General features: G+C 43.1%; 1 protein-coding gene across 13 annotated transcripts in view; it reads right to left on the bottom strand.

Annotated features, from left to right (window-relative positions):
* PPP6R2 (protein phosphatase 6 regulatory subunit 2) overlaps positions 1–22,836 on the bottom strand; it is a 182,375-nt gene that overhangs the window by 22,545 nt on the left and 136,994 nt on the right. For all 13 annotated transcript variants that reach the window (XR_004540605.1, XM_033957996.1, XM_033957995.1 and 10 more), the window contains 4 exons: positions 19,346–19,509; positions 18,395–18,560; positions 13,558–13,646; positions 13,118–13,325 (listed from right to left, as the gene is read on the bottom strand). Coding sequence is in view for 12 of the 13 variants with exons in the window: in XM_033957996.1 (XP_033813887.1) it covers positions 13,118–13,325; positions 13,558–13,646; positions 18,395–18,560; positions 19,346–19,509 (627 nt within the window). In the remaining variant the exon portion in view is untranslated. The remainder of the gene's footprint in view (positions 1–13,117; positions 13,326–13,557; positions 13,647–18,394; positions 18,561–19,345; positions 19,510–22,836) is intronic.

The following is a 22,836-nucleotide window of genomic DNA, read 5'->3' as shown; positions in this document are numbered from 1 at the left end:
CTGTGAAAGAGCAGAAACGAATATAAAACTCATTTCAAAAGGGCAGAAGAGTAAGAAGGTCAAATGAAAGGAACTCCATGCCTATCATTATTTTCCAAACACAGAAATGCTGGAGATTTCTATCAAACTGGAATCTTTAGGTTAATAAAGGAATGCAAATAAACTGAGGGAAAAAAACCCTCTCAGAAGCAGCACAATGCACTGGTGACCACAGAAAATAAATCCACTGTAAGATCCCATAGAGACTATCAGAAATCTGCACTGGATACAGTGGGGAACACAGTCACCTATTTAACTGATTAGAAAGCAAATCACTGGGGAGGTACTAACCAGAGTGGCAAGCCAAGAATAGGGTTCTATCCAGGAGTCAGATGAGTACAAGGAAAGAGGCCTTAAGGCAATTTTACTCATCTGAGTAACCTCCTTATACGACTTTTGTTAGGATACTTTCTACAGAACATTTGGACGATGCATACCACTGAATGGAACCAAACCACACAAGCCTTATGTGGGCAAATTCCTCCCAGGTTGCTGATAGATATTATCCAGGTGATCACAGACACACACAAGCAGTAATGTAATGAGAACCATGCGTAATGCTTTCTGCTCATTGGGTTAGAAAAATGATTTGTATTAGGAATTGTACAAGTACAAAAGTTATCTAGAATGGCAAGTCTGATGCACACAATGAACACACTGACATTTGCACGATTCACCACTAAAAAGAGGTGTTCTCTACCTTAACATACAAGAAATTGATTACCTGTCTCAGTCAACCAGCTGCAACTCTGAACAGGTTTAGGTAGCCTAAAGGAACCCATAATAGAAGCATCACTTGAAAAAGTTATTTTGTGAATAAGTGATATCCCATGGGTCATATGAATGTGCACCACAGCTCGTCATAACCTCTGCCACATACCCTCACCTTTGGCTCAAGACACAAAACTCCTGGACATGAGCAATTTTAGGATATGGGGAACATGAACACTGGCTTTATTTTCCATCGTCCTCTGCAGGTCTATAGTCAGAACATCACACCACCCCTAATTGCAGGTGATGACCAAAAAGTAGCTTGGCAGAGATTAGAGGAAATGGGGTGAGTTTTGTGTTTACGCTTCCATTTTTTCCCTTTTGTCGCCCTCGTCTCTTCTCCAACCCAATGGGGCACGTCCTCCACAGCACATTTTCTGGCTGCTTGCTGGCTGTCAGGAGTTGCTGCTATAGTGGCAGCTATCCTCCCACTACAACCGGGGCCTGAGTGCATCTCCAGGCACAAAAGGGACTGAGGAAGCCCTGTTTTTATGGGACCATTTGGCTGCATATGACTTGTTGCAACAGATTTATCTGCTGGGGTGCTTCAACTGCCCCCTTTACACGGAGGCAAAGATCCAATCTAGTCCACAGTCTTAAATACATATTGCCTTTAGTATCTTCCACAAATTCTGCTGATCCCACAGTCCACCAGCACTCCTAGCACCAGGATTTAGCCAGATATAATCCAGCATGGTCTAGGAAGCCTACTACTGCTTAATCTGCTCCTTTAATGCTGCCCTTATTTACCCATGTGTCTCCGATTTCTTACTGCAAAGTGCAACGGGCCAATTGTACAGCGCTGCGTACGCCTTTCAGCGCTATATAAGTGATAAGTAGTAGCAGAAAACCTGGATCTGGGTCCTGATCTGAGACCGATGTCTGGCTTAAATGATGGAATTCAGGCTCTTGAAGGATTTTTTACTTAGATACCAAAAGAAGCTGTTATCGAACACGTTTCGCCAGGAGGTATGCAACATATAGGAACCTTGAATTCCTTTAGACAACAGTGCAATAAGAGTGAGGCATAAGGGACACCTCTCCATCCTTTACCATCACAAAATACTCTTTTCCCCCTTAACTCCAACCCAGCCAGCATACTCAAATGCACTGGAACCTTTTGCTGATCTAAAAAACATCTCTTCTGAGATGATACTTCAGCATCTCTCTGTACAGCTGACACAAACTATCACAGTAACAGCTATCATTTCTCCCCCTCTTCCTGAGAGGAAAATGGTGACTGAGTTCAAAGAAGTGTGGGATGAACACAGAGGATCTAGAATCAGAAAATAATATTAAATATTGAACTAAGGCCAGTACTGGGCAGACTTGCACGGTCTGTGTCTGTATATGGTCGTTTGGGGGAGGAAGGGCTGGAGAGGGCTTCAATGGCTGGGAGGGTTTAGATGGGATGGAGTAGGTTTTAACGGAGATTTTGGCAGTTGGAACCCAAGCACAGTACCGGGTAGAGCTTTAGATTCTTGCCCAGAAATAGCTAAGAAGAAAAAAATTTTAAAAATTTAAATTGAATCAGGTTGGGCAGACTGGACGGACCATTCGGGTCTTTATCTGCCATCATCTACTATGTTACTATTTAAAGTGTCATATCTGTCCCCTGTTAAAATCTGGGCCATGCAGCTGGCCAATGTGAGATATCTATGCCCTTTTTAGAACTAGGTATTAGTTAAATACATATAAAGATGTTTTTCAAGTGTGTGAAATAGATGGGAAAATGTGGGAATTTCTTTAACACAATGAAAAATATGAGCTCCTCATTCTAATTTTGTAGACAGGCACGTTGGAAATGTATGCTGATTGTAGGATTGGGTTATAATTTCATAGAATAGGCTGAGCTTTTGGAAAGTAAAATGTATGAATAATTGATACAGATGTACTGAGACAGCAGGCATGTTTGGTGATGAAAATTAGCTAATATTGTAATGCAGGACTCCCAATTATAAAAGTGTCCTTGTGGAATCTGATGTATTGGAAACTAGGTCTGTCTGAACATATAAATTTTGTGAACTACCTAGGGCCCTGTCCTTAGGGGCGAGTTTCTGGAAGAATAGCCTAACGGTTAGAGCAGCTGTCTCAGAACCTAGTGAGCTGAGTTTGATTCCTACCAAGGCTACTTGTGATTCCGGGCAAATCACTTAACCCTTCATTCCCCTAAATACAAAACCTCAAGATTGTGACCTCACTAGGGACAAAGAAATTACCTGAATATAATAAATGTAAATTGCACGACCCTTGACCCTTCAGCTATGGTGGAAACTGTCAAATGTTCCAGAGATGCTACTGATGCAATGGGGTGGAGGAGCTGAGAAAGAGAAAAGGGAGTTGCTTCTCCAACAGTTGGCTAAGAGCTGTTTTCCCTACTTCAGGCTAGACCTAAACTAAGGTGGAAGAGGCTGACAGATTTTGACAGGATGTGGAGTAAACAGCTAACAAAGAGAAGCTCCTTGAAGCAGCACACACCAAAAGGACACAGCCCAAGGGTCTTGATGGAATCCAGTTGCCAGGTGGTGAGCAAGACCTAGCTGTTGCATCCTATCATCGTCCCGGAGCAATTCAGTTCTGTTAGTGAGGGACTGAGCACTCTGATATGAGTGAATATGTGAAAAGGCTTTTGTGGGGTTTTTTGGTAAGGAATTTTGTTTCTCCTTTTGGGAGAAGGGTGATTTTTCCCACTTTTTGGGTCTTCAAGGAGATTTTTATTATAGGGAGGTGATTTTTGACATGAACACCCTGAAGCTGAAATAACTTGGGTTAGTTCCCCAGAGATATTGTGACTTTGTGGATATTGAAGCACTGTTTTCCCATGAAAGTGTGTTACAGAATTGCATAGAGGAGTCAGGGACTTTAAAGAACTACAGAATAGGAGGAGTTACCTAAAGGAGCTCAGTGCTTAAAGATTGGGCATAATGACTTACATTTTGGGGTTTTGCTCACTGCTTTTACCTTTTTACTTTGCCCTGTTTTATATCTTATTTTGAGGATATACTAATTAAGATGTTTTGCATAAAACGATACCCCTTGGTGAGGACTTGGGACATTCTGTCTCCCCATCCGCAAGAATCTTTATTTTTCTTTCCCCTCCAGATATACCCTCATACCTTAGTGAGAGGCAAGCTATACCTGTCTGCTCCACTCCATGGTCTTCAGATTGTAATTTTCATCAGTAACAGATAAAATACTATTTTATGTAAATGGGGTGATTAGAGAATGTTATAGAGCAGTCACACAGAAGTAACCCAAAAGGGTTTATGTTTTTATACAGGTGTTATATATAATACATAGAGAGAAGGTAAAGGAAATGAAAAAGAGCAGTAAGCAGGGTTTTATCTGGTTCATTCTGTGTCCGCAATAAGGGCTTCTTGGAATGAAAATGTATGTCTGATATTTACATAAAACCTTTTTTCCTTTCATCCTCTCCCACTGCTGACATGAGGAGTACAGCTAAGACTGAGCAAGATATCAGCTTCTATCCATGCTTGTTTTCACATGCTGGGAATGAACAGGCGAGAGAACGCACAGCTCATGCAGACGGATAAGCAGCACAGACACTATCCCAACCCAATGACAGTCCCAAATATCCACTGACAGCATAATATAAGAGACTAGAAAGACTACTGCTACCACAGTGGGGAAAAGCAAGAATAAGCCACAACGCAGAATGCTCTTAAGACTCCCATGAATCAGATCACGTGGGTTTGACTTGCACACTCTCTGCTGGACTAGGCAGTGCACAGATGCTATGTGTGTGCATGTGGAGCTCCCTGGTGAGCTGTGCTGGGATTTTCTTTTCTGTGATGAGAGATTGTTAAGTTAAAGCCTTAATTTCCCCTGCCCCTATACAGGATGACAATGGGCAGGTGACAGGCTACCACAACCTTAGAAGCAAGATCACCTGCAGCCAGGTCACGCCAACAACATCCCTATCACTGAGCACGAACAGGGGAACAATCATGCGCAGCTAAGAGGAACAGGGCATATCTCATTCTCAAAGAGTAATAGGGAGCAAAGGAAAATGCCCTGCTAATGTTCTTTATACTTGCAGGCACACAGCATTGCAACGCAGAGCTCACAGCCATCAGCAATCTAAGGCCAGGGGCTGGCAAGGTAGCAGAATTTTAAGCCATGAAGCAAGCTGCTTAGTGCACAATATTCTAATTTCCTATCAGTTTACTGTTCTCAATTGATTTCACAGGCAAATTTCTATTTCAGTTTTCTTAAAGGCTTAATTTGTTGCTCCGCTTTCTCCACTTTGCTTAATTTATTTTTAAGAGTAGCTGCAAGAACACAAGAGAAGTAATCGGAGGAGAACACTGTCAGGTGGATGTTTGAGAATGTTTGAAATCTGTAATCGTAACATACAGTACATACCCTCTGACTGCAGGTCTAAATATTCTGAACAGTACCCACAGCAAGAGAGAGACAAAGGAAGGAAGACCAAAAGACAATAAAAAGACAGAAAAAGAAAACAGTAAAGACTGCTGTAAAAACAGACATAAAAATTCACATTCCACAATGTATTACAACCTCTGTATCCAGGCAAGAGGTTTCTCAAGCATGTGTAGTGTGCTGCTATGCTGCTGACTGTTCCTACGTATGAGGAGACTTCCACAAACTGCAGTTTGGTCATAGTTAGTTATACAAGCACAAAATACCCTGCCCTGCTTCATGCCTGGAACACTGAAGACTGGTGCAAGCCTTCATGTCAAATGGTAGAACTGAAAGATAAAAGACCACATCACATGAACACTTGAAGCAGGGAAGATCTTGATCACCTGCAATAGAAGGAGAAGCTCCAAAAGCGACTAGCTAGTTTGGAGAAGACAGAAGACACCAGTATGTCAACAAACAAAATGTATTCAAACCATCAACCAAACCCAATGTGGCTATGTTTCAGCAAATGCATCAGGGGTGTACATCTACAATGAACACACTGGAAGTAATAAATTAATTAAATTTAAACCCATGACTTCTTTGCTTGTGACAATGTTTAATGGGGTTTTTCTTAAACTAATTCATTTATAATTTCCAGTTTTTTTAAGGGTGTTGCGTTTACTAGTTTTTGCATTGTAGATATAGACTAGTGGTTCCCAAACCTGTCCTGGGGGACCCCCAGCCAGTCAGGTTTTCAAGATATCCCTAATGAATATGCATGAGAGAGATTTGCATACCTGTCACTTCCATTATATGCAAATCTCTCTCATGCATATTCATTAGGGATATCTTGAAAACCTGACTGGCTGGGGGTCCCCCAGGACAGGTTTGGGAACCACTGATTTAGACCCTTGGTGCAGATAGTCATCAAAAAGGTGGCCACATCATGTTTGATCAATGATTGAATACATTTCCTTCATTGCCATTTCCTTTGATGTCTATCTTCCTGACTTCTCTAAGCCAAGTTGTCGTTTGACCATACTTTATTATAACTTTATCACTCTATTACTAAACCATGAAGCTAGACACTATAGTTCAGTTCCAAAGAGTTGACAGAAGTCCAACTGAAATGCAATGTATACAACCATCTCATTATATCTGCTCTTATACTGCATGTATATCCAAAGAATTATACAGGTCCTTGTTTCATCTAGTTCCAAAGAAAGAAAAATCGCTTTGGCACCAAAGACTTACAGTGCTATGATTTTAGACTTTCTTTGGTTAACTTGACCAGTCTAGATGCATGGGTTTATGCTTCCCTACCAGTAGACAGACATAGAAAATTATCTGGTTTGTTTATATCACCCGACACAGAACCCTGTGCAGCCTCACACAAGTGGTGTAGTAAAGGGGGGGCAGCAGTCCATCCCAGATGCCATCTTGGTGAGGGCACAGGCACCCATCCTCCTCTCTTCCCCCACCCCCGCTTGTGCGCTGCTTCCCTTCTCTCATACCTCTGTAACATTCCTGGCTTGAGCAGCAACCCCCAACCTGCTGTCGTGCCAATGTCGGCTCTTCCTCTGATGTCACTTCCTGAACCAGTGCCTAGGAAGTGCCGTCAGAAGACAGCTGATGCTGGTGTGGCAGCAGGTTGGGGGGTTGACATTCGCCCTAGGAACATTACAGGAGTACGGGGAGGGAGGGAAGCAGAGAACGCGGGGTGGGAAGGGTGCCACCGCCCTGAGCACTCTCACCCTCACCCTCACTATGCCACTGCCTCACACTCCAGTAAACCTATACCAAACAACTAGCACTGGATCTCAAAGCATGAAAATCAAATGACCTTCCTTTTTTCACTTCCTTTTAATAATCAATCACAATAATAGAATGTCCCTAGAATGAATGATCTTAAATACAATACCTGCTATACAAATAGGCAGGTTGAAAATATTACATGGGTATGTTCTAAACTTGCTAAGGCTCAAGGAAAGGAAATTAGCAAGTACTAAATTTCTCCTTCTTTATTGTCCTGCCAAACAATCCAATCACATGTGAAGTACCCATGGAACCCCTCAGTGTACAAGAAACTGTTATCTCACCACAAAGGTGGTGTCCATATTGACTACTACTACTGCTAATCACTTATATAGACCTGCATATCTAGCCTATAATCTTTAGTGAAGAAATCCAGAGAGGTCCAAATGACTGCCCTACAAATCTCTTGTCGAGGTACTAATGAATGTTTTGCCCAATTGACCCTTGTACTCTGGTAAAATATGATGGAGACTTGTAGAGTGGTAAGCCCTCAGATATAACTGAGCTTATAGTCTCTTTGATTCAGTATGCCACCAAGGCTTGATGCTTCTTCACCCTTCCTGACAACATTGAACAGGATGGAAATGATTCGATTTGCAGAAAGAAATAGCCACTTTTAGACACCAAAGCAAATTTCTACCAACATCCATGAGATGAAATCTGTGTAGCTTTTTGCAGAATCCTTACTCTTAAAAACCAGCAAAGACTGACTGATTCAAATGAAAACTGGAGACCACCTTAGTTAAGAATGAGTTGACCTTCCTTATTGATACTTCTTCCTCCGACACTACCAGACAAGGCCCTCTCGTATAAGAAAAGGCTAAACAGATGGTCACCAGGAATATCATATTGAGTGTAAGGTCCTTGTGACAATGGCTTTCCTAATAGGCTTAAATGGGATCTCCCTCATCAGGGCTCTGAGAATCAAAGAGGCTATTCTATGTAGTGATGGACCCTCAGCCTTATCAGAATATTGGGAGACATTAAAATGTATTGTCAAAAAGAAAGAAAACAAATATCCATAAATTTGCATAAATTTCTCCTCGGCCACAAGAGGGCACCCACTCAAATTCAGGGGCGGAAAATTTCATGGCGACACCAGAAAGTATTTCTTCACAGAGAGAGTGGTTGATCATTGGAACAAGCTTCCAGTGCAGGTGATCGAGGCAGACAGCGTGCCAGACTTTAAGAATAAATGGGATACCCATGTGGGATCCCTACGAGGGTCAAGATAAGAAAATTGGGTCATTAGGGCATAGACAGGGGGTGGGTAAGCAGAGTGGGCAGACTTGATGGACTGTAGCCCTTTTCTGCCGTCATCTTCTATGCTTCTATGTTTCTAATATCCACACATAAATTGTATGAATTATCTTAAACTACTGATGAACAGGCAATAAACAACTTATTTAATAATTAGTATTTATAGTTTAAGAACATTTAAAAATCAATGGATTACAGTATTTTATGAATTTTAATAAGTTAAATCTTATAGACTTGTATCCAAACAACTCGTATTATGCTATAAGAAAGAGGAAATTCAAGGGCAGGATGCTTGAACATAAGACTAGTATTGCAAGAGGAATTAAAGAAAAACCAATTGTTGAACATTATATTAAGAAAGATCACTTCTTTAAATATTTGAAGTTTATTGAGATTTGTTTTGCTGCTGTATTCTCTTGGAGAGAAGGTAATATTTGCTCTCTATATCCCAGAGAAACATTCTTTGCCAAAGACTCCAGTGACCTGTTCTTGGCAACATCCAAGAGCCTTTACTCAATTCTCATCCTTATCCTCTCTACTGCTTTTGTCATCGTTGATCACTACCTACTCTCACATACTGACCTCACTTAGATTATGGGGCTCTATTCTGTCTCGGTTTACTTCTTATCTCTCCTGTAGCACTCCTAATGGACATTCTCTGGTGGAACCTCTTCTACTGTTAAATCACTATCAGTCAGTGTCTTAGGACCTCTTCTCTCTATATACTTGTTCCCTTGGTGCTCTGATCTTTACCATCTTTATGTTGATGACCCTTGGATCTCTCTACACCAGAAATTCACAACCTGTTAGTCTGACATAGCTGTCTGGATGTCCCACTGCCATCTGAAAATGAACATGGCCAGGACTGGGCTTCTCATCGTCCCCTAAACCCACCTCTCCCTCTTCTCTTATTCTCTAATCCTGTAGGGAACACCGTCATCCTTCCTGTCTCCTCAGCTCATAACTTTAGTGCCACGTTTGACTCCTTTCCCTTTCTTTGCAAACATACAACAGACAATCACAGTCGTATTAACCCATAAAAACCTCCACCACAAAGCACCCTACTTACCTAACCGCCCCCTCTGCTCCGAAACAGAGAAACAACTCTGCATTCCCCCAGGAAGAGCCCTTCAAGTGGCAAATGCATGTAAATGCTCTTATAGCCACTTCATTCCTAAGTTTTGGAATCATTTGCCCACACAACTCAGATCCCTGGACTCCATGACAACTTTTCAAAAGGCGGTAAAGGCCCTCCTCTTCTGTTAACTGCTCCGGGCCTGAAATTAGTTACGAAGAACCAGGATAATGAAGTCCTCAAGCGATAAGAACAGATATATGAACTGCCAGATGAACAAGACTACCCTACTACTTGACTTCCCCTCTATTTACCTTCAACATGCTTTTTAGTTCAGGCCCTGCTATGCTCTCTGTTTCCAGATTCTCCATCTCCTAAACTACTGTGTTTCCCCGAAAATAAGACACTGTCTTATATTAATTTTGGGCCCAAAAAAGGCACTAGGTCTTATTTTTTTTCATGTACATGATTATCTCTCCCTTCCTCTCCTCCACCCTAATTCTTCCTATTTCCTTTCTCTCCCACACACATGCAGCATCTTTCCTCCCCTCTCTTCCATCCCCTTGTGCAGTATCTTTTTATCCTTCCCCCCTCCCTCCCATCCCCCTGTGCAGCAGAACCCTTGCAGCCTATATCCCTCCCTCCCCTTGTGCAGCAGAACCCTTTCAGTTTCTATCCCTCCCTCCTTCCCATCCCTTGTGCAGCAGAACCCTTGCAGCTTAAATCTCTCGCTTCTTCTCATCCCTCCGTGGAGCATTTTTTTAATCCCTCCCATACCCCCCACCACCGCCGCGCATCCCCCTCTCCCTGCTGAAATGGTAAGGAAGTATAAGCGAGTCAGGAATCATTCTTCCCTTTGTCTCTCTTTATTCTCTTAGCCTTTATCCCATATCACTCTTCTCTCCATGAGTCCCAGCCCCCATGTATCTTCTCTTTCATTGAGTCCCATTCCTGTGTCTTTCCTTAGAAATCCTGCATTCAGGTCTCTTTTAGAGAGTTGCGCGGGGACAGAAATCCCACCCGTCCCCACCCGTCCCCGCCAAAATCCCACCCATCCCCACCCGTCCCCGTGAGGAATCCCTCCGTCCCCACCCGTCCCCGTGAGGAATCCCTCCGTCCCCACCCGTCCCCGCGAGGAATCCCCTCCGTCCCCACCCGTCCCCGCGAGGAATCCCCTCCGTCCCCACCCGTCCCCGCGAGGAATCCCCTCCGTCACCATCCTTCCCTATAAACTTCAGAAATAGTTATTTTATTTAATTATGCTACTGAATTAAAGGCTCTGGTAGAGACCCATTTACAAATAAGCAAAGAGACTATTAATTTGGAAATATTAATTGGGAAGAATACATACTTTGTAAATGGGTTTCTACCAGAACCTCTAATGTAAATATAAAATATAAATACTCAGCTGATGAGAACCCACAAACTGTCAGCTGAGGACTTCCTTTGCAGTTGGCCTGGGGTCCCTTTTGCCAAGCTTGGCAGGCAGCAGTAGCGTCCCTGAGTCACAGATGCTGGCACCTCAGTGGCTCATGGATGCTGCCAGCGACTGCTGCGCTTGGTGGAGGGGAGTTCTGACCATCTCTAGAGGAGGTCCTCTGCTGGCGGTGCTTGGGGATCCCCACCAGTCACAGCAAGGGCCAACAAGTACTTCAACACTGTAGAAATAAAACCAGAAATGCATTTCCTTTTCTTTTGAACACAAAACAAAGATATCTGTCATATACATTTCCCAAGGCAGATGACTCTATGCAATATCACCTCGGTAACAAAATACAAAAATAGACAAATACACCCCCTCCCTTTTTACTAAACCACAATAGTAGGTTTTAGCACAGGGAGTTACGCTGAATGCCTCGCGCTGCTCTCAATGCTCATAGGCTCCCTGCGCTAAAAAACAATATTGCGGTTTAGTAAAAGGGAGCCATAGTGCAAAATATAGACAGCAGATATAAATTCTCAAAACAGACACATTTTGATCACTAAATTGAAAATAAAATCATTTTTCCTACCTTTGCTGTTTGGTGATTTCATGAGTCTCTGGTTGCACTTTCTTCTTCTGACTGTGCATCCAATCTTTCTTCCTTTCTTTCAGCCTCCTGTATGTTTCCTCTCCTCCAGACCTCATTCTCTCCCCCAACTTTTTCTTTCTGTCTCCCTGTTCCCCCTTCTTTCTGTCTCTCTGTCTGCCCCCTTTCTTTCTTTCTCCGTGCCCTCCCCCAAGCCACTCGGTTTGCTGCCACCGCCATCGGGGAATAGTCCCCAAGCCACCGCTGTCCCAAGCTTTCCCTGCAGAAGCGTCGCGCTGACCAGCATTCCGCTCCCTGACGTCAATTCTGACGTAGGAGAGGAAGTTCCGGGCCAACAAGGCATTTCTCCTCATTCCATCCAGCCTGAGCCCCATCTCTCCTTGATCCAGCATTTCCCTTCTGTGTCTGTCAGAATTACCATTCCACCTATTTTCCAGCATCACCCTTCTTTGTGTCCATCTCACCTATATCCCTATCTCACCACTTTTTCAGAATCTTCATTTGTCTCTGTCCTTGTCTTTACCCCATATTCACCATTTGCCCTTTCAATGTCTTTATCTCCCCCCCCCCACACACACTTTTTCAGCATTACTTCTATGTCTCTATTTCACCTCCTCTTCATGTCCCCTCTGTATCTCTATCCTTATTCAGTAGGTCCTGCTTACCCTTTCTCTTCTTTGTGTCACTATCTCCATTTTCAGCTTTCCCCCTTTTTCCTTTGTTAATGCACCCTGTAGCCAGAATCTTTCCACCCTCTCTCCACTCCGGCCCAGCCCAGTATGAAATATTTCCTTTTGTTTCTCTCCCCTCTCTCTTCTCCTCCCTCACCCACGAGTCCTGCATCTGGCCCTCTCCCTTCTACCTGCACCTGGCAACACCCCCCTGCTCCGCGGCTCTCTTAAGCAACTCGTCAGCAGCGGTGATCAAGACAAGCTGCCGACATCGAGGCCTTCCCTCTACGAGTCCCACCTTTGTGGAAAAAGGAAGTTGAAACAAGCGGGACTCGCAGAGGGTAGGCCCCGACGCCAGAAGCTTGTGTCGATCGTTGCTGCTGAGTTGCCGAAGAGAGCCGCAGGTAGAAGGGAGAGGGAGATAGGAAGGCTGTAGAAGCTCCGGAGCATGACACCGAACCCGGCCAGGATGATTTCTTTTTCAGGCTGCTGCTGCCGCTGCCATCCCCCACCCGAAATGACAAAAACAGCCTAATGCCCGCGTCGGGAAATAGCCATGCTGAGCAGTGAGCTCAGCACGTACACAGATGAAAGCCTTGCTTGCTGATTGGTCCGGCGGCACGGTGGGGCGGGGCCGCCGGACCAATCAGCAAGCAAGGCTTTCATCTGTGTACGTGCTGAGCTCACTGCTCAACATGGCTATTTCCCGACGCGACGCCAGACTTGCATCGCCAGAATTTAGGTAGGTTGTTTTCATCCCCGTGGGAGTCCCGTGGGCAAGGGGGCGTCCCCGTGGGAGTCCCGTGGGTCAGGGGGCATCCCCGTGGGAGTCCCGTGGGCCAGGGGGGGAACCCGCGGGATCCCCGCGGGACCCGCGGGATCCCCGCGATCCCCGTTCCCGTGCAGACCTCTAGTCTCTTTCACCAATTATGTTTTTAGTTTTACTCCCCCCCCTCTCTTGTCCTTTGGGTTCAGTTCTCAGGTTCTTATATCCAAGGCTTGTGGATGACAAGATTTGACTACTTCCCAATCTCTCTTATCCCTCTCTTCGATTATTCCTTTCGCACCTGGTAAAAACTGCTTTCTCATTCTTGGCATCCATGGTGAGTTTGATAGTTTCTTGGCCTGCGCCTGTGCTGATGGTTTCTGTAACAATGTCGGTTTTATCTCCTTCATCTTCACTATCAGAGCCACCAGAGGAGCTGCTGTCTGAAGCCACCAGAGGGGCCTTCCTTGCCACGCACACATTCCAAACACAAGGTGACGTCGTGCTGGCTGTAGAAAGATGGGGAGGTAACAAATAAGGTGATCAGAAACATTTGAAATACAATGACCAGGCGTAAGGAGTGCTGTCTGAAAGATAACATCTGCAATTAACTTCAAGAAAAGGAAATCCTCTAGATAGAGTGTAAATTACCATGTAAAACAGGCAGATGGCCAAGAAAGGACCAACGATCTGTTTCTTCTCTGCAATGCTAAAGGGCTAAAGACAGCTACAACAACTTACAGCTCTTCTCATGACTTTGTTTGGAAGGTCCCTCAGAGTCACAACTTTCTGTATCCACAGGGGAACTGCATCTCGGTCCAGACTCTGAGCTGAAAGAACACAATACATCACACTCACAAATTTAAACAAGAACTCACTTGAATAAGTACATCTATACATATAAAACATTCCGCAGAATGTTTAAGCATTTTATTTCTGGGTCAGAGCTAGGCAATTCCGGTGCTTGAGAGCCGGTGCCAGGTCAGGTTTTCAGGATATCTAAAATGAATATGTATGAGATGGATTTGCATGCACTGCCTCCTTGAAATGCAAATCTATCTCATGCATATTTATTGTGGATATCCTGAAAACCTGACCTGGCTCCGGCTCTCGAGGACCAGAATTGCCTACCCCTGTTCTGGGTTAATGGAGATCAAAAGCCATACTGAATAATACATGCTCACAGAAACACAAACACAAAAGAAGTACAAGAGATGTTTATAAGGTTTAAATGATGTAATATTGTGTTCTTGTAAGATGGAAAAAGGAATAAAGAACTTGAAAAGAAAAAAAAACACAAACACAGAAAGCTCAAATCTAGTCTACCTATCCATGTCATCTACTATCCCTTCTTCTCCCTTAGAGAAGAAGTTTGGGGTCCTCTTTCCCACAGGCATCACTTTGCATACGCTCAAATTAATTATCTTTTGCCATTTGGAGCCCAGTTGCCCAGTCTCATAAGGTCCTCTTATGATTTACCAACTTTAAATTTGTTGATGACACAAAGTTATTCAATTACCTCTCTAGTTATTCCCATCTCTAGATCATTTAAAAATATGTTTTAAAAAAGCAGCAGTCCGAGCACAGCTCATAGGGAACCCCACTATTTACCCTTCTTCATTAAGAATACTGACCATCATCATCATGTGTCTAGAGAGAAAAGGGATATGAAGATTACCGACCCCCATCCACAACTTGACAGCTGGCCTGGCTTCTGATGATAAAAACCATATTGGGAAGAAGCCTCCCCCCTCAATCCAGGACAATCTCTCTCCCATATCCAGCAATATTAAGGTTAAAGTACACATGTAATCTTGGATTCTTATTAGTGTTTGTGTTGAGGTCAATATAATGCACACACTGTTAGATATTCTATCGATATGTGCAATAAAGTCATTATGTGCACAAACTGCTGAAATGTCCAATTTCCAATCACATTTAGATTAATATATGCACAGATTATTAAATTCCACATTAATATAAGTAGCAAAACTAACTAATATAAGTACTAATATGAAAATGAAATTCATGGAAAAAGTAACCTTTAATCGGATGTCACAGACATAGAACAGACTATATGACCAACATAAGAAATACAGTAACTTCAAATTTCTTCAAAAAACAATAAGCTTTTACTTATTATGACTGGAGTTGCCATTCAACAGATTACATTCAATTGGAAAAATCAGAGCAGATTAAAATTACAGTTTCTGGTGGAGTTCTGTATGTCATCTATATAAAATGGAAAGAACATTAGCCATACAGAGAGGATATTTTGGTAAATTTCGAAAGGTTTGGGGACCATTAACAGACTTTTGTAATGAGTAATAAACATTTTCCCTTAATAAGAGAATTGAAATGAGGGGGTGGGGATGGGTGGGTGGGATGGTATTTTTTGATATTTTATTAAAATGTATATTATATAATACAATAAATGAATATTTTTGATGTGATAGGGATGGGAAGGGAGGGTAAATTTCATGAATTTCAGATATTAATAGCAATTCAAGTGATGTTTTCCAATTCAAATGTTATTTCTTGTTACACTTAATGTAAGTTGTAAAAACGAATAAAAATTATAAAACATAAAAAGAAATAACTTATTTCTGCAATAGAAATGCAGCTTTGCTCAATTTTGAACCTAAGCTATTAGTGAAGATCCTAGCAAATCGTTTAGCTAAAGTATTACCATCCCTGATATCTGAGCAGCAGGTGGGGTTTGTCAGGGAACGACCCAAGTCTAAGAATATTTGCAGAATTTTGTTGGCATAGGAGAAGCCGCAGGTGGATGGGGCCCTCTCTCTACTCATTAGTTTTGGTGCCAAAAAGGCATTTGATCAGGTGTGGTGGGGGTACCTGTTCAAGGTTATCAGAGCCTACGGCATAGGGCCATTTATTAAAGCGCTGTTCAGACTGTATATTGTGACCCGGGAGCGCGAATTTTGGTGAACAGGGTGCTTTTGGCACCCTTTAAGATACGTCAGGGGACCAGACAGGGGTGTCCGTTGTCACCACTTTTATTCTTGTTATCCTTGGACCCCTTGATTAGGGAAATACAAGCAAATTGGAGATTAGTGGTTTGGGGTTGGGCGCCAGTCATTTCAAGATAACGGCATTTGTTTTCCTGTCATATCCGCGTAGGTCCTTGCCAACTTTATTGGAAAGCTTGAGAGAATATGGAGATTTTTCTGGGTTTGCCTTAAACTTGGGGAAATCGGAGGCCTTGGCTTCCTCAGACTCCTTGCGTAAATCATGGGGAGCTGACTTCCCACTGAAGTGGGCAGGTACCTCTTTTCGTTATCTGGGCGCTTTGTTGTCAATGGACATTACTCGTTTGTATCATTTAAATATGGACAAGCTATTTATGGATATACGGTCCCTTTTGACGAGGGACAGGGGTTACCGTTGTCATTGATGGGTCGAATACATCTCTTTCGGATGATTTTGTTCCCCCAAATGGCTTTATGTTCTTCAAACCCTCCCATTATACCTGCTGAAGAAAGATATTAGTTCTCTTAGCTCTCTTCTATCGAGGATTTTTGGGAAGAGAAGAAGCCCAAGTTACAGTGGGCCTACCTGGGGGGACACTGGGCCAGGGGGGGGCTTGGGTATACCAGACATCCGCCTCTATAACCATGCCTGTCTTCTACGACATATTTGAGATTAGGTGCTAGGCACAGATCTATTCACTGATGTGGCGCTACAATGGGATTATTTTTATCCTATGCACTTGTTGTACCGCCTACATTCCAAGTTCCGAGATTTACCAAGGCAGTGTGCTGTTTTGCCTGCTCTGGGTTGTGTGGAGACAGGTCCTCTCTCTATGGGGGTAGGGTGCTGATGCCACTGGTGGCAAATATAACTTTTCCACCGGGAATGGCGCCATCTATTTTCAGTAAGTGGAGGGCTGGGGGGCATAAGCCAACTATGTCATATTTTACAGGAGGAGGGCACACTTCTTCCCTACGAGGCATTGTTAGATTAAAGGGATCTCATCTTCGGGGGCACAGTATGCTTACCAGCAACTAAGACATTATGTAGGGTAACCTCCTGGTTGGTTCTCTGTCCTGGGACGAGGTTTGAGGAATTCCTTGAGGCACAGCAGGAAACCAAAATATCGGTTTCTTATTTCCACAGGGGTTTGTAAGAAACAGCTACCAAAGAACTTCTCTATTATGTTGCAGCAATGGCAGAGGGATCTGAAGAGGGACAGTGAACTCTTATTATCATGGTCTGTGGACCTGTGCCCTGATTCAGGGATTTTGGAGAGATCTTGCTTCCTTTCTGTAGACAGTTCTACATATCACGATCGGTATTTCTGACTCCAGCGTTTTGTCATTTTTCCTTTTTGCACATGTATACTTCAGTGGAAAAGTTGTTATTGAGTAAACGCTATATTGTGGGGGGAAAATGTATATTGAACCACTGATTATTGGAGATGCTGCCTTCCATTTGGTATTGGAGAAACAAGCTTCATGAACTGATGAGATGGGAGGCGAGAGCTGCTTGCAACTCCCAGAAAAGGTGACGGACTTTTCTTAAAAGTGTGGACTCCATATCTGAATATTTTGACTCCAAGAGGTCGCAGCCAGGTTCTGAATAGACTGTAACTATGTTTTCTTTATGCCTCAAACTGTGGGTTGCTACTAACTGCTTTGGTTGGGAGGGTGAGTAAAGGGGAGAGATGGGAGGTCGAGAGGAGGTATTACATTACATTAGTGATTTCTATTCTGCCAATTCCTTGTGGTTCAAGGCGGATTACAAAAGAAGTTATCTGGCCATTTCCAGAGGAATTGAAGAGTAGAGCGAGTTGCTTCAGAGAACTGGGATGAGTCTTGCGGTGTTAGTTTGTCTTCAAGGATGTCTTGAATAGGATGGTTTTTATTTGTAACACAGAGGTCTTTAGAGTCAGACCTCTGAGTTGAGGATTTTATTGGAAAACTCTTGTTATAGTGGTGCTGTTTGTATCCTTTAATGTTTTCAATAAACAGAATTTAAATAAAAAGAAATGCAGCTTAAAGCCTTGAGTGTGTTTCAATGTCATTCTCTGCAAAAAAAAAAAAAAAAAAAAAAAACCCCAAAACAAAACACAAAAGAGGGACTGATTGAAATGGTATCAGAAATATAAGTGGTAAAAAGAAATCAAAGTAAAATTTAATGCAAGTGGCTGAGAAAAAAATCCTGCAAAAGAACAACATGAAAATCTTTTTAAAAAGACGCTTTATGATTTAAAAAAAAAAAAAACCTCAATACCTCTGGCATCACCTAATACACTGTACAGAATGGGCTTTTCAAGAAGGCACAAAACAGGTCATGTGATCCATCAATGTAACTATCCAACAATTAAGACACTTGCTACCAGAGGAAAAATTAATACCAACACACAGGTTGTGTGTGTCTGTATGAAGATGCTTTACAATGTGGCTGACAATAGCAATGACCAATGGCACTGTATAATACAAACTTATGAACCCACAGAATTCTAATAGAACTGAGAGCAGGACTGAACTGTGATATACTGGTATAACATGATAACTGTACAAGAGGCTTAGAAGCCATCTCAACTGCTTTCATTTACCAACAAAATGGTTGGAAGTCTGTAAATTTGGCCCATCCTTTTTCTTCTGGTGTGGATGTCTCTGGAGCTGCGGAGTCCCAAACACTTGAACCAACATCCATGGCTATGCAAGGAACTGGAGGCTTTAAATTCACTGTTTCATCAAACACAGCTGTCCAGCCAGCACCTGGAGAGAGGAAAAGGTCACTTAGTAATAAACAAAGAACAGTGATGCAGCAGAGAAGGGACGCTGCAGGATAGTGTTATTAGTTTGGACAGATAGTTTCTATGAACTTTACACCTTATCATCAAATGTTATGTCCATCAATCATTATATTCAGAGTAAAAGACATCCAAAACTATTTGTCTTGAGTTTCAACCACCACCTCCCTTCTGCCCCTGAACAAAACTGGCCCTCCCTGGTCCTACCTTATAAACCCTAGTGATCCAGTGGCCTCTGTTAGGGCAGGAGCAATCCACCGTGATTTCCCAAAGCAGCCTTGTGATATTGCTGCAGGAAGTTGTGGCAGCCTTTTTAAGATTGGGTCAGCATAGGCAGGAGTGATCCCAGTTGTTCTGTTTCATGCCAGCTCCAATTTCAAAATGGCTGCCACAACTTCCTGTGGCAGTCTCACGAGGCTACCATGGGAAGCAGCAGCCATTTTAACTGCAAAGCTTGCATGGATAGGAGTGACTGTGTCCCTACATTGACAAGGTCACTAGACTTGTAAGATAGGCCTAGGGAGAGGACAACTTTGGTCGGGGGAAGGGGGAGGTGGAGTTTGGTTTCAGTCAAAAATGTACCAGCAGGTGTTATATCAAATTAAAAAAATGAACCACATACTTCAATACCAGCACAAAAAATACATGATATCCTATGGACAGACCTACCCATCACTACCAGTGCGCACCCAACAGCGCTGTTTATCATTTAACCATTTCCATTCATAGATGTACCAAAAACTGTCTTACTTTCAGAATCTGTTTCCTTCTGTTCAGACAGGGTGGTACTAGAAGGTGGTGGTGTTACTGATTCTTCTGCTTCTTTCTCTTCATCTGATTCTCCACTGCCCTCTTGCTCCCCATTCTCAAGGTCACTTTTGGAGGAGCCCTCAGAGGTCTGAGATACTCCAAACCTATGGTCAGAAAGAAAGAATAAATCTACATTGAAAATAGAATGGGCGGGGACTGTGGGAACACTGCTCATTCGCCATCTCATCTCTATTCCCAAAGAGAAGGATTTAAGTTGTTATTCTTCAAAAGTGGTATATTCAAAGATTCACACAGATGATGTGACCTGTCATGTGTAACATAGTAAATGATAACAGAAGGTGGCCAAATAAGAGCGCAAGAATTTGATTAATTTTTATCCAGACATTTTAAAGGCTAGAGAATGTTATGGGGACAAAGTTTTCTTCATCCCTGCGGGAACTCATTTTCCTGTCTCGGCGAGTTCTTTTCCTGTCCCTGCCCCATTCCTGCAAGCTCTGTCCTCATCTGCACAAGCCTCAAACAGGAATGGGGCAGGAACAGCGACAGAACTCGATGGGACGGGATAGGGAAATTGAGTTCCTGCGGGGACAGGGACAAATTTGTCTTCGTGTCATCTAATCTACAGTATTTGGAAATAGTCCTGAGAATCCTGCATGAGTCTACCCTTACTACACATGTAAAAAAACAAAACAAAAAACAACTGTTCTGGGCAGTGAGGAGATGCAATATCTGGAATATGTTCTAGAAAAAGGTCAAGTTCATCCCCAAGTTGAAAAATTTGATTTGATAGCCATGATCGACTTGCCACAAAAAATCAGGGGCTGCTTAACCTGGTCAGTGGGACAGGAGGGAATTTTCCAGGGTGAGCTACCTCTCCATAAAGGAAAGGATGTCTCAGCCTGTAGTTACAAATTAGTTAGACACAAAGACTGTTATATAATGATTCAGTATCAGATTTATTAATAAAAGACAATAAATCAAATTGCAGTTTGTGTGTCCTGAAGTGTAATGGTCCTTCTTTCCTGTCTCTTATACTCCAAAGTTTAACTTTCAGGCTATTACATTTATAGCTTCTTTTTCCCTTGGAAGGATAAGATTCAACTTCCATCTCCAATTTGTATCAACGGTATTCCAATTAATGCTGTCGATAAGGTTAAAATCTTAGGCATAATCATTGACGGTCGGCTTAATTTACATCCACAAATAGGATCAGTTGTAAGGAGTTGTTTTTACAGGCTTAGAATGATAAGATCTTTGGCTAAAGTGCTGGAACCATCTCAGAATCTCGGAGAGAGCGAGACCAGAAGGCCTTGAGCATGCGCAAATGCTCAAGGCCCAGTCCAGCCCAGCACAGGCAAGAGGGAGGATCTCCGACGTACCGCCCAGCCCAGCACAACCAAGAGGGAGGATCTTTGGGCACCGGCACCAGCATGTCCTGTGCGTTGGTGCTGTTGCCAAATCGGGGTAAGGGATGTTATTTCGGTGCTCGGGGGGGATGTAGGATCGCGGGGGAGAGGGGGGTGACGCAAGCGGGGGGGAGGATGCCAGTTCATAGGGGGGATGCCGGATCGCGGGGGGGGGGGATATGGAGTAGTGCTGGTGGCCTCAATGGGGGGGGGAATGGAGCAGCGCCGGTAGCTTCGGGGGGGGGGGGAAGGAGGAGGTGGAACGAATCAAAGTGAGTTTCCCTTACTTCCTATGGGGAAACTCACTTTGATATATGAGCAATTTAGTTTACGAGCATACTTCTGGAACGAATTATGCTCGTAAACCAAGGTTCCACTATATTTAATTCTTCTTTGATAACAAATGTCTTTTTAAATCAGCACATTATTTTTGTTTCCTTAAATCACTACAACTACATAGCAAGATTATTTCTTATTTTAATTCTCAAACCATCATGTTAGCAATGTATCTTTTTCTAAATATAAATTCTGCTTCTATTTTAATACGACTGCCACACAACAGTACTTTAAACTTCTAACACTAGATGGCAGTAGTAATCTTCACAATATTTTCTATTATTTTTGTTTTTCATATTGTCCTTTTGACCTATATGAAATACCCTGTTTATCACTAACTTTCTTGTCTGTTGATCATTTGGGGGAAATATCTTAAGGAAGATCTGGACCTTGCTTCCCTTTTAGTTCATGATACTAACCATTTTTTATGAAACCTTTCCTGTCAACAACTTACTCAGCTCTGTAAAACCTGTTTTTATCAAAAGTAAGGAGGACCTTTGTCATGGGATTATCACATGATTTCTTGTAATTCTAGGCCTTTCCTCATAACTGATTTTAGTTTACTTCTGCTTAAGTATTTTTCTTTAATATCATTATAAAACTTCACTGTTTATTTAGTTCAATTACCTGTCACAGTCCAATTAAATTGACCTTTGACGTCATATAGTATAGGCCAGTGGTCTCAAATAGAGGTAACCCGCCAAAACAGTGAGGGAGGAAAAAGTGCTCACTGCGGGTACGGGGACAAGGCCATCCACTGCTCCGTGGAGCGGTGAATGGCCTTGTCCCCGCAGTTAAGGGAGAGAACGTGCGCGGTCACCAATCGCGCACAGCTCCCTCCCTCTTTCCTACCTACCTGAATCTATCTATCACCCTCCCTCCCACTTACCTTCGCGGCGCGTTTTGAGAAACTTCTTCACAAAGCCGTTGGAGCCTGTAAGCAGTAGCATCCATATGTGGGCGGAAGCTTCTCTTCTGATACAACTTCTGGTTGCTTCAGAAGAGAAGCTTCCGCCCACACACGAACATTACTGCTTGCAGGCTCCGACGGCTTTGTGAAGAAGTTACTCAAAACGCGCCACAAAGGTAAGGGGGAGGGAGAGAGATAGATTCAGGTAGGTAGGAAGGAGGGAGGGGGCCGCGCAAGGGGTGCCGAAGGGCGGTGAGGTGGCAAGACGAAGGATGGTGGAGGAGAGGAACAGACGCTGAAGAGAAATGGGGAAGACAGAGTGAGGAGAAGATGCTGGAGGGAAATGAGGATGACAGAGTGGGAAGAAGACGCTGAAGGGAATGGGGAAGAGAGAGTGGGGAGAAGACGCTGGAAGGGAATAAGACCGAGATGCCAGACTATGGGGGAACGGAGGGAAGAAGATTTTATTTGTTTATTTATTTATTTGGATTTCTATCCCGTCCTCCCAGTAGCTCAGAACGGTCTACAAATGAACATACACAGTGGAGAGTAAATAGACATATAAGTAATACAACAGGTTTAGTAATTGGATTTATAGATTTTGGAGTGAATTAAATACAGGGAGAGTATAGCAGAAAGAGAGAAGGGGGAAATACAGTAGTTTAGTTTAAGGAAAGTTATATGCGTTTAGATACAATTTGTTGGTGGAGAGAGTAAGAGAGGGTTATATTGGAGTTTTGGGGAGGAGATAGGAGAGTGGAGGGGGGCATAAGGGGGGGAGAAGACAGAGGAGATCTTTAGTTGAAGAGGAGGGTCTT

This window comes from Geotrypetes seraphini, chromosome 9, assembly GCF_902459505.1.
Source record: "Geotrypetes seraphini chromosome 9, aGeoSer1.1, whole genome shotgun sequence".
Classification (NCBI taxonomy): domain Eukaryota; kingdom Metazoa; phylum Chordata; class Amphibia; order Gymnophiona; family Dermophiidae; genus Geotrypetes; species Geotrypetes seraphini.
Note: the sequence above shows the minus strand (reverse complement) of the source record. Positions and strands in the feature narration are given on the sequence as shown.